This window comes from Eucyclogobius newberryi, unplaced genomic scaffold, assembly GCF_026437365.1.
Source record: "Eucyclogobius newberryi isolate DKJ021-1_F unplaced genomic scaffold, fEucNew1.0.hap1 SCAF_22, whole genome shotgun sequence".
Classification (NCBI taxonomy): Eukaryota; Metazoa; Chordata; class Actinopteri; order Gobiiformes; family Gobiidae; genus Eucyclogobius; species Eucyclogobius newberryi.
In genome coordinates this window covers 23983574-23996124 of record NW_027315857.1, presented here as the reverse complement: position 1 = coordinate 23996124, position 12551 = coordinate 23983574, and the positions used below count along the sequence as shown (strand labels likewise).

Here is a 12551-nt window from a genome sequence, read left to right as displayed (position 1 = left end):
TTTTCCTGCTGTGAAGCACTTTGAATTGCCTTGTGTATGAAATGTGCTCTACAAATAAACTTGCCTTGCCTTACAAGAATCATTTGTCACTGAGATCAACTTAAACTATGAAAATAGTGAGCTTGTATTGAGTTCGAGCAGAAACATGTCTGTGATATGAACACAGACATGTGTTCATATCATGTCTTTCACCTGCTACACATTTGCGCAACAGTCTCCACAACTATTACTAGGCTGTAAGAAAGCTATTTATTTCTTATATTTTTTATTGTTTTCTTTTGTACATAAAATTTGGCCCACGATTTGACAAAAGAGTTTGGTTTGATGGAACACTGTGGCTCATAACTTAAGCTCCTTAAACGCTCCACGTGTGTTTGTATTTAGTGGTGAGTCAGTTCAGGTGAACAGAGAACTACAGAGAACTATAGAGAACTACACAGACGTGGAAATGTTACTTAGTACATTTAAAAGCTTTATCAAATCTTGAGAAGTTTATTTTGTTATAAAGTCAAATACAATATTTTTCAGTTCCAAATACCCATGACTAAATGTTTATCTCTGTAGATCAACTCTGAAGTTGTGATGCACATAAACTTAAGCTCAGTGTTGGTGAAATTACACTTGTTTTTCTTAATACATTTCACTTCATGAGAACAAACGTGTTTGGAATTTCTTTTAATTGATCCAGTAATTGCTTCAAAAACAGCGTAGGCTATATAAAGTTATTTATTTCTTATATTTTTTTATTGTTTTATGTTTTACGTTATGTTCGGCCCACGACCCAGCCTGAGCGTCGAAATTCAGCCCGCGGCCCAAAATGAGTTTGACGCCCCTGAGTTATAGTCACTTGCTTTTCGTGGACTGGCTCATGGACTGTGCCAGGCAAACATCTGAAGTCAGGGTGGTCCTGGGCTCACAGGGGTCTTGATGTTATCTGGATCATCCAGTACAGCCACAGGGGGGCGCACCATCACCGCCCGTCCATAAACTACATTCTTTATGACATTGGGGAACCATTGGACACTGAGGATGTTTCAAAAGTGGAACGTGTCCAGATTCTGACTGGTACAGGAGCACGAGAACACAAATGATGAATAATGAAGTAAAGATGATCTGGGGTGAGTGCGAAAAGTCAAATCAAGTCATGTTCTTGTGTTGAGCTGAGCTCAAAGTATTGATTTGATGAGGAAAAAGCATCATCAGAGTAAATGTGAAAGACAATTCTGACACTGGTTTTGTGATCTAATGTGATCTAAATACAGTAATCTACAGCCGTGTGTTGAAGAGGTTTGATGCAGCGACACATCCCTGAGGAACCCCTGTGTGACACGGCAACAACACAGAATCAGGTCTGCAGTGTTCAATAGGAAGTCAAGGGACGTGCTTTTTATTATTAAGTTCAATATTACAGTTAGAGAGTTGAGAAGGAGCAAATGCTAAATCTTGATAGTTATATATTAGTTTATAAAACAGAAAAGACATAATCTGCAGCTTGTCTCTTGGACGCCCAGGGCCACTATTGCCAAGCGACTGTGGACTGCTACAGTTCAGAAAAGTGCCTTTATTTGACAGTTTGATAGCAAACAGATATCAGTCACAGCTGTGAAATCAGCTGTGACCTGAGTAAATGTAAGTGAATCTGGGTGTTTCTGAAGTCAAACAGTTGAGTTGACACTTGTACACGGATCAGTTTTGGAGACGGTTGCACTTAGAGTATATAAGAGGAGAGTTTGGTCCAAGTCAGTACCTCAGACTGAAGGAGCCAAACCTCGACTGAAACAGGTTAGTCTCTTCTTGTGACTCCACAGCTCTTCAACACAGATCTCTTATACTAAATATGAGTTTATAATCTACAGTAAACCAGGGATTCATCTTTGGACGCCTGCATCACCGTCATGAAGCTGCTGGTTTTGTGTCTGCTCTTTGGTGCGGCTTTGGCCACAAGTGAGTTTAAGTATGAAGGAAATGTTCAAGTATTCTGTATATTCTGTACTTACATTATTTCTGTTGTTCTTGTGGCCTCCATCAGCCGATTCATCTGAGAATCAACTGAATAATGAAGGTGAGAATCAACAAAATCATGTGGCATCAATAGGGACTTTTCAGATTGAATTCAACAATACAATATAACTTTGTGCTTGTATGTTTGAGTATTAATAATTACATTGTTTGTACTGTTCTTGTGCCTCACAAGAGAGTGGGCTGATAAATGGAGGTGAGTACCATCAAAAATGAGACTTTTCTATTTGTATTTATTTCACGAGTCAGTAAATATAACTTGTACTTGTATGTGACGATCCTTGTAGAAGTTCTGAATGTTGAAGATCCAGACATGCAAGGTAAGCAGACTGGACCTTCATCTTGATACTGTAAAATGAGAAATAATCAAAGTTCCCAAACTTGTTTTTCTCGTCAACAAAACAACTTCTCTCTCTCGATCAGGGAAAATATTCACATATTATTTTTTAATCCTCACAGATATCGCAGACCCAGAGTCTGTGGATGAGACTGAACTGAGTGAAGGTGAGTTATAATGTTAGAGACAAACGACATTGTTTATTGAAGAGGTTTTACAGAGCGTGTTCTGCTGATTGTCTTTACGATGCACATTGTATCTGAGGACACTTTTGAACACAAGATAGTTACAAACTCTTACATTCAATACAAATGTTCTTTTCTAGCTGAACACGGAGACAGTGCTGAAAGGGGTAAGTTTTTCAAACAATGAAGTCTGTAACAATAAATGAGAAACTTAATGTTAAATGATCTTCAGCCAAAAGATCCTGTGGAACCAGAACCGGATCCACCTATAGGCCTTCGACCTGGTATCGCCACGGAAGCCGTTCTTACATTTATTTTACAACTCAAAGGCACTGGGCTCTTGCACAGGTGACTCGACTGACACACATCATAATAAATGACTGGTGGATAGGATTAATATAATGTACTCTCTTTTATTCAGAGATCTTGTGAGGCCCAGGGTGGAACTCTTGCAGTTGCTCACAACAGTGGAACCAGCAACTTTTTGAGTGCTCTTGCTTCTGGAACAGCAGCTTGGATTGGACTCTCTGATGCACAATATGTTAGTCACTTTACCCATTCTGCTGGAGTCAAACTCAACAAATTATTCAAAAATATTTCTTCGTTTTATGTTTTTAGGATAATTATTGGCTCTGGATCAACGGAGAACGTTATGTCTATGGCAACTGGTGTAGTGGAGAACCCAACAACTACAAAAGACAAGACGAGAGCTGCACTTGCATCAACTGGAGCAGTAAATACACCAGCCTGTCTGAGATGAACTATGACTGTATAATTGTGTTCATGTGGTTAACATATGTCTTGTTACCCTCAGGTGCCAAGTGCTGGAATGATTTGAACTGCAAATCTTCCCTCGGGTACATCTGTGAGAAAAAGTAGCTCTGAACTCCTGAGCTGCCACAAGCATAAACCCTGATTTATGCTCTAAAATCAACGCAAATCTGAATCAACAGTTTTCCTTTTTCCTGCTGCAACATAATGAAGGAGTGAAGAGAAGAGTCTGATGTTGGAGGTGGTCTGCTCTGAGAGCCTTGTGCTTCATAAAGAGCAGAATGAGTGGATTTGAAAGATGCTTTAACTTCTCTGTTCTTTTCTGTCAAATGTGATTAAAACGCTCAAGCATCAAACATGAGTCTGTGTTTGTCTGGAATAGTCCTTTAGATAAAGGAGATGTTATTGCCTTGACTAGAACTTTCCACAACATGGTAATGATGCTACCAGACCAAGATACAGGTCAGGGGTCTCATTTATAAAGCAAACGTACAAAAATGCTACGTACATGATTTTCCATGTTAAGCTTGGGAATTATAAATAGACAACTTGTCCTAAAATGAGCAGTTTTGTCCAAAAATACTCAACTTTGTGCAACGGCGCTTTCAGAGATGAGGCAGAAGGTGATCTGTGCTCAGAGACACGAACATTTAGCTGGTTTTTTCCCCTTCACATTTCTGGATGTGGAGTACAAACTGGTGTTGCATTGCTAGCCAGTCTGTATAAATATCCAATAATTTACTTTACAGAGGCAAAACCGAGCCCAATTATAGCTCAACATGGATTATTTGTGCGTGAAATACACAGAATCCACCAGGAAACGGCTTAAAACTGTTTCCCACAAATGTTTTCTGCATGTCAGACCACGCCCCCCAAACTGTGACACGTTGCTGACTTATGTTTATGTTTTGAGTCTTATTTTGAAAGATAAAATTTGAAGAAGAAAAAAAAAAGTGAGCATTTATTTTTAAGTTGACGTGTTTGGAATGACAGCCGCGATCACAAATATGGCTCTTGTTTCCAAATGGTGAAACTGCTCCCGTCCTTGGAAATATGAAACAAATAGAAATGCGATGCTAACACAGATTAGATCGAATCAGCTCAGAGTAAACGTGATCTGTGTGCGTTGCTCTTGACTCAAACTGTTAGTCTCGTGTTCGATTACGGCAGAATTTCAGTGACTGTAAAACAAGACTGGGGAGTGCAACTTGTGCTTCGTGAAGTGCAAAATGAGTGGATTGAAAGATGCTTCAACTTCTCTGTCAAATGTGATTAAAAAGCATTCAAACATGAGTCTCATGTTGGTTATTTCATTTAACATGTAGGATACTTGCTGTGGATTTCTGCAGCATTCTAGTTAGACTATTGATTTTGGCCAATAATAATGGGCCTTTTACATATTAATGTGATGAAACCTTCAAATGTCATCAAAAAGTGTCTGGAGATATTTGTGAGACATACACTGATACATTACATTAAAAAACCCTGTGCAAATAAGAGTTATTGATATTGATCATTAAAAATATGTGATCTTATAAAATAGAGATGAAATGTTGTGTTCATTTGTACCACCCTTGAAGCCAATGGTAAGCCACTTGCACAAGTGTCAGATGTGGAATATACCAAGGAGACGCTCGGTCTCCTCTACTGTTCTGTATAGGTCTTAACCCACTCGGCCAAATAGTCAACAAAAATGGCTCAGGAATGGGGCCACGATCAGTCACCTCGTCTACATGTGTGGCAGTATGGTCTGCGGGGAGACTATGCTACCTGAGGCTGTTCCTATTGGCTATTCGCTTTGGCTGTTGACCAATAAAAAGCGCTTCTGTTTTGTCATTCGTTCTCTGACCTACGCACTTCCTGTGTTCTAAAGTTCGGGTTAGCTATAACCAAATGTCTCTTTCCAGATGTAATTAAGTAAATTAACTCTGGAGTTGCGGTGTGTGCTGGAGCCGTTGCCTTGCCCTCCCTGTTACTTATAATGGACCCGTCTGTGAATTAAAGCACTCTCGAAGTTGCGACCCTGGTCCGAATGGGGCCGAGCCGGGACACCAAGCTTTGTAAACCACTCCAAAACCTGAACCTGCTCCATGGTGGAGGCGCGTTGGTCTCCATGGTTGGTGGGCACGGCAAGCGTATATTTGATAAACATGTCGGTCATCAACAGGACATTCTATACACCTCTAGAGGTGGGTTCAAGCAGAGTTAAACTGATGGCGACAATTTCATTAGGCCTAGATGCCAACAGGTGACCCATATGATTGCCCTTGGTGCTCTTCCGAGGTCGGCCGTCGCTTCTGCTGCCAGAACGCTGCGACTTCCTGGATATCAGGGTCATCCCGTTGGAGAGCATGCAAGTTTGCTGGAGAAAAGTGGCGAAACACTGCTACCACTGACTGGGATGCCTGCCCTTGTTTACCCAGTGCCTGCTGCAGTGGTTGATGAAAGGAAGTACCCTGGACAAGGGGTGCCAACGTCTGCAAAGATGAGGATTGCCGGGACAGGGCATCAGCGTTCTTATTGCTCTTCCCTGATATTTGAGCTCAAAGTTAAGCTGAGAGGCCCAACGCTGCTCCACGGCACACAGCTTTGCGGACCACAGAAGGCTTAGTGGATTATTGTCTTTGTAGACAACATACCATTGCCCCAATAGGTACTCCCGGAATTTCTCCGCTATGGCCCATTTAAGACCCAACAACTCCAATTTCATCGAGCTATAATTGGACATGTTCCGTTTAGTGGGTCTGAGTCCACGACTTGCATAAACAATGGTTCTTACCACTACCCTTACTCCTGTGAAGGACTGTACCCAAGTCACTGTGGCTGGCGTCGACCTCCAATATGAAGGGACGGGAGAAAGTTCACCTCTGTCTTTGAGAAACTGCATTTACTCAGATTAGCCTTCAGACCGTCTGCGGCCTACCCAGCACGACAGCCAGCCTCTCCAAATGTTCCTCGAGGATGGATGGAAACACCATGATGTCTTCCAGGTACAAAAGGAGGGACTGGCACTGTTGGTTCCTAAAGATGCGCTGCATTAGACGCTGGAAGGTGCCAGGGGCCTTGCAGAGGCTGGTCAAGTCCATTGTAGAGAACCAGCGGGCACCGGTCAGGTCGTCAAGGGAGTCCTCAATATGGGGGAGGGGAAACACATCCCTTTGGGTCTTATTGTTAAGTAGTCGATAATCGATGCAGAATCTGAGGCTTCCTTCCTTCTAACGGACAAGAACAATGGGAGAGGCAAAGGGGCCAGAGCTCTCCCTTATCACCTGCGCCTCTGAAAGCTTATGAATGTGCTCCTTCACCAGCACTTACTATATTCACTATATTGCAATGTGCACCATTCACTTTAGGGTTGCAATAGTGTGACTTAGTTTGTAAAGGATAGCACCGGCAATCAACTACACAAGAAAACTAGTTACACAAGAAAAACAAAGTAAAACATGTGGATGAATTTAATAAAACAGGTATAGGACTACCTCAAATGACTTGAGAAGGATTTTTTTTTTTCCACTTAAGTGAAATTAAGTGATTTTACAACAGTACAACACATACAATTCACAATAACTAGAACCTGGGGGCCTGGTTAATTTGATAATCCTGGCAACAACGCCAAAATGTGCCACTATGAAGGTAAAATGGTTCTTTTAGATAATTTAGTGTTCTCCCGGACTTTCGACGGGAAAAAATTAGAATAAATGGGATTCCCAAGGCACAGAGCTAAGCATACCAAACACTTAGCCAGGTTCCAAGTTATAGAGTATTTTATATTAAACTTTTAAAATACTACACATATTGCTATAGGAGTTAAAATGCTGTATCAAACACGCCTTCTTGCAGCTCTTCCCGCTCTTTTCAGGCCGGACTGGGAGCAAACGCAATAGAAAAACAGCATTAAACGTGCAGTATGTATTTTTGAGGCGTCCATTTCCTTGTTTGCTTAGAAATGTTATAGTTTCACCTGAAATGTCTTCTTTTCTCAGTCCAAAAGGTTAAACAAACAGAAATGTAAAACAGACGAGATACAATCGGCTTCAGGTTTCCTCTGAGCTGATTTTATCTCTTCAGCGATCTGTGAGTTTCCCGGTCAAAGATTCTTCCTGTTGACTTTAAACTATGAGTCTTGGGTTAGATTTCGACTAAACTGACCTGACCCCGGCAGAGGTGTTTGGAACTCACTTAAAATATTGTACAAAAAGTACTCAGACAGAAGACAAATTTGACAGATAATGGCAAAATGTTTTTCTTTAGATTCAATATGTTTTAACCCTTATTTTCTATCTATTCTGTGTTCTCTTTGGTTCTGCCTGGTTCTTATTTTTATGTCCCCCCCCCCCCAAAAGAGAGAATTACAAATATAAAAACAAACAAATATTTGGAGTAATCTTTTTGCAACCTTTGTGGATAATAATAATAATAATAATAATGATAATTTACAAAAATACCTTAATCTAGAAGCTGATAAAATCACGAAAACTATAAAATTGTACTCAATCTTGTAAAAAAATAATAATAACGATAATAATAATAATAATAATATTAATAATAGAAAGAAGAAGACTTAAATTGGAAGCTGATGAATTCAAGAAAAATATAAAATTGTGATGACCGAGAATATTTAGTTTTTCTTCAGAGAGCTTTTTTTAAAATATTGAATAGTTGTTTGGATAAAGGAGATGTTATTGCTGTGATTAGAAGTTTACACAACTTGGTAATGATGCTACCAGACCAAGATACAGGTCAGGGCTCTCAGTTATAAAGCAAACCCACAAAAATGCTATGTTTGTCGGTGAGGTTTGTGACGTCCATTTCCTTGTAATTACCTTTGTTCCTGCCGCCAAAAGTATGTTCCAAATGTATCTATTCACTGTGTCCATAGAAGAAGTTTTGAGGCCCAAGTACACAGTTCAGAGGGATGACAGAGTCAAAAACAGTCTGCAGTGCGTTGTAAACTTCAGTTCTCCAACAGTTCGTGTTTCCCTGTGAATAGTGCTTTGTTTTGTTGTTTTTAAGCCTTTGTTTCTTTTTGGCCGAGGTGACAGCAATTACCCTGCCCCACAAAACTGCCTTTGATGCATCCCAGAGAATGGATGGAGAAACACCATTGTTGTTTTCCTCTACAGACGTCTCAGTGTCATTTGTCATCACTTTTACACATTGTGGGTCATTGAGTAGACTAGCATTACATCTCGATAGTGTGTTTTTTGTGTCTGTTCCAGATCCACATTGATATTAAAAAGGAGCATGATCACTTAAATCTATTGTACTGTAATTTTGGACCTACTTTGGTTGAAAATAAAGTCTATTCTAGTTTAGATCTTCTCGGGGTTGGAAACATTTGTATATTGTCCAACAATAAGATCGATCTCCCTCCAGATTTTGATCAAGCCTTTATTATGTATTAATTCACTACATGTATTTTGTAAAGGTCAATTTGACACATTTATGTTTTATGGTAAGGTTTTGCTTTATTTTGGTAACTTCCTGTGTAACCGGAAGTGATGGTAAAACGGAAGTCTACTTGACACACTGGAAAAGACGAAAAGTAAATTGAACAACGGAAAACGGACAAAACACGGATAAACTCAAGGATCTAGCTACAGTCGACAGGGGAACAAGGTCTGTAGTGGAAAAAGATTGTATTTATGAGATATTTGAAATGTTTTATGGATGTATATGTTGTGAAAATATAGTACCAATGTAATGAGTTAGAAATACGGGGATTTACGTCCAAAATGTAATTGTCTTTTTATTTTATTCTGTCTAGCTCTTACGTTGGTTGAATGACACGGAAAGGCTCATTAAAAGACATTTAACCATCAGTTCTGGCCTTCTCAATTCGACTGGACGCTACAGTAAGAGCTTGACCGCCGCTATTTTGCTGCACCACGAGGGCTCACGGTTTCAAGGCAACACCCACAACGTCCAGCAGATGGCAGAAGCTGGTCAGGAAGTACAAAGCTAAAAGGTGAAAGAAGAATAAATCCAAAATGGAGGACTACGAAGCTGAAAATCCAGAAGACAGTAACGATCGGATAACAAATTTACAAGAAGAAATAAATGACTTAAAGGACTCGCTTCAAAGTGAAAGTGAGAACATACAAGACATTAAAGATGCAATCTCAAGTAAACAGAAAACATTGAGGGAGCTGCAAGACGAAGTCTAAAGCACATCAGCAATACCACGACGTTCTGAAAGAGTCAAAGTACCAACTGAAAAAATGGTAACTTATCAGAAAGAAGAAACAAGCAAAAAGGAAAAAAGACTATTGACTCTATACAAACAGTAGAAAATGCAGGTGAAACACGAGAAAAACTAAAGTCAGACATTTCAGAAAAGGAAATGGCTGATCTAGCAGACATACTAGAACAAAAGAGAGATGATCTGTTAAAACTGTACAATGACATGAGAAGTTCCATGGCACCTTCATCAGACATAAGGAGAAAAACTGATGCATGTGAAGCAGTGACACATGACGTCGTAAGAATAATTCTGGAAAGAATGGACTGTTAGACTACGATTACGCCCAGTCCATATATGGCTCAACCGCAGCATCAAACCACAGTCAACACTCCTCAGCTTCACTCCTAACATCAAGACGAGCAGACGCAGCGGCCGAACTCGCAGCAAAGGAAGCGGAGTATAAGATTGTACAAGAGGAGCACAGACAAAGGGAAAGGATAAAGGCTCTAGAAGAAGAGCATAATAAACAAATGGCAATTCAAACATCAGAGTTGGAACGTTTGAGAGCTGAGAAGGACGTGGAGGCAGCTCGTGCCAGGTTGGAAGCCTATAACAGAGAGTTGTCTCAACTAGACAACGCGCAGTCAGTTAAAAGTGAACAGGTGAGCCCAGAGCACACACCCAAACAAACTGTATCGCCTCATACCATACCTGCGCCAACAGCTCCCCCTAGTGTTAGCCAGCTTGCACAGGCCCTACAAGACAGTATAAGAATGAACAGACTCCCCACACCAGAGCCAACAATGTTTAGTGGTGAGCCTATAAAGTTTATTGAATGGAAATCCACCTTTATATCACTCATTGAACAAAATGGAGTCTCAGCAGCGGATAAACTGTATTATCTAAAAAGATATGTGACGGGCCCAGCTCGCAAATGTCTTGAAGGGACTTTCTTTAGAAATGATGAAGAAGCATAAAAAGACGCCTGGGAGAAACTAAACCAAAGGTATGGCCAGCCATTTGTGATACAAAGAGTATTTAGAGTGTTGTCTAACTGGCCAAAAATACAATCTAAAGATGCCGATGGACTAAGGAACTTTGCAGACTTTGTAAATGCATGTACGCTTGCTATGCCGCATGTAAAGGGGTTGCAAATACTCAACGACTGCGAAGAAAATCAGAAATTGTTATATAAACTACCAGACTGGATAAATGCGAGATGGAACAGGCATGTGACAAAGACACTTATGAACGGTGGTGAGTTTCCCAGCTATAATGATTTTGCTTCCTTCCTCTCACTTGAGGCTGAAGTTGCATGTAATCCAGTCACCTCCATTCATGCGCTACGGTCCACTGAAACAAATGATGATAAAAGGAATACAAAGGAAATCAAAAGGAACAAAGCAGGTGTATTTAACACAAACGCAACTGAACATGGCGACAATCAGGCAAAATCTAAAATGCACCGTGGCTCTTCATGCATGTTGTGCCAAGAGACACATCCACTTATTAAGTGCCAAGACTTTCTGAAAATGACCCTAGAAAACAGAAAGAAATATATAAAGGACAACAAACTTTGTTATGGTTGTTTAAAACAAGGGCACAACGCTAAGGACTGCAGACGCTGCCTCACTTGTGAGACTTGCTCTAAGAGACACCCAACATGTCTTCATGATGAAAACTACAGCTACCGCCTGCAAAGAAGCACACAAGGTCACGTGAGTACAGGTAACGCAATTCAAGGTAACACACTGGAAGCTGCAACAGCCATGTCACTAAATGTTGCTAGAGCAGAACACGCTCTCAGCACCTCAATGATAGTTTCAGTATGGGTGTCAACTGCCACAAACCCACAAAAGGAAAAACTAGTCTATGCATTATTAGACACTCAGAGTGACACGGTTTTTATTGATCAAGATATAACACGTGAACTGCAAGCAGATGTGTGCCCAGTAAAACTCAAACTGACTACAATGATGGGTAAAAATGCAGTTGTAAGCAGCGGAAAAGTGTGTGATCTTCTGGTGAGAGGTTACAATTCAGCAACAGTGATAAGGCTCCCCACTGCTTACACAAAGGACTACATACCTGCAAACAGAGAACACATACCAACATGTGAAAAAGCCAAATTGTGGAGTCATCTGTTACCCATTGCGGATGATGTCCCGCCGCTCCTCAATTGTGAAGTAAGTCTTCTCATTGGTTACACTTGTCCCAGAGCTTTAGCACCCAGACAAGTACTCCTTGGCAAAGACAATGAGCCATATGCCATTCACACTGATTTAGGATGGAGCATAGTTGGTAATTCAGTGCCTTGCAACGAAACATGCACAATGAACAGTGTCTGTCACAGAATAACTGTCAAGGAAATCCCTCCTTCCACTCCTGCAGACACAATACGTGCTTTAGAAAAGGACTTCAAAGATGGTGAAAGAAACGAGAAAGCTGTGTCACAGGAGGATCTCACGTTCCTCGAGAAACTTGAACAAGGCATAATACAAACTGAGGATGGACATTACAAGATGCCATTACCCTTCAAGAAAAGGCCGCAATTGCAAGATAACAGAAAACTTGTTGAAAGCAGACTCAATCAGCTCAAAAGGAAACTTATGCGTGATGAAAAATACAGAAAGGACTACGTCACATACATGAATGACATCATCAAAAGAGGTGATGCAGAAGAGACAGATGATAATGGCCCAGAAGGTGAGACATGGTACATACCGCACCACGGCATATATCATCCAAAGAAACCAGAAAGGCTGCGCGTGGTGTTTGATTGCTCAGCTAAGCACAAAGGTACCTGTCTTAACGAACATTTACTTACCGGCCCTGACATGATTAACAACTTAACTGGTGTACTTTTACGTTTTCGACAACATCAAGTTGCTCTAATGTGTGACATAGAAAAGATGTTCCACCAGTTCAAAGTCAACACAAACGATCGCAACTACTTACGGTTCTTATGGTGGAAAGACGGTGACATGAGTAAACCCCCCCAAGCATACAGGATGACAGTACACCTCTTTGGCGCAGTTTCGTCACCTGGTTGTGC

At 40.7% G+C, this 12551-nt stretch overlaps 1 protein-coding gene across 1 annotated transcript; it reads left to right on the top strand.

Moving 5' to 3' along the window:
• Positions 1–1645: 1645 nt before the first annotated feature.
• Positions 1646–3664, top strand: LOC140371803 (ladderlectin-like). Its single transcript, XM_072459013.1, has 11 exons — positions 1646–1782; positions 1857–1944; positions 2030–2062; positions 2195–2215; positions 2307–2339; positions 2479–2523; positions 2682–2708; positions 2774–2889; positions 2963–3082; positions 3160–3274; positions 3356–3664. The coding sequence occupies exons 2-11, from the start codon at positions 1896–1898 to the stop codon at positions 3418–3420; spliced, it is 624 nt and encodes a 207-aa protein (XP_072315114.1). The 5' UTR covers positions 1646–1782; positions 1857–1895; the 3' UTR covers positions 3421–3664.
• The last annotated feature ends 8887 nt before the right edge of the window (positions 3665–12551 follow it).

Coding starts and splice junctions, on each gene's coding strand:
- LOC140371803 (XM_072459013.1), top strand. CDS start 1,896: ATGAAGCTGCTGGTTTTGTGTCTGCTCTTTGGTGCGGCTTTGGCCACA. Junction 2,709..2,773: donor CGGAGACAGTGCTGAAAGGG/GTAAGTTTTTCA, acceptor AATGATCTTCAG/CCAAAAGATCCTGTGGAACC. Junction 3,275..3,355: donor CACTTGCATCAACTGGAGCA/GTAAATACACCA, acceptor TGTTACCCTCAG/GTGCCAAGTGCTGGAATGAT.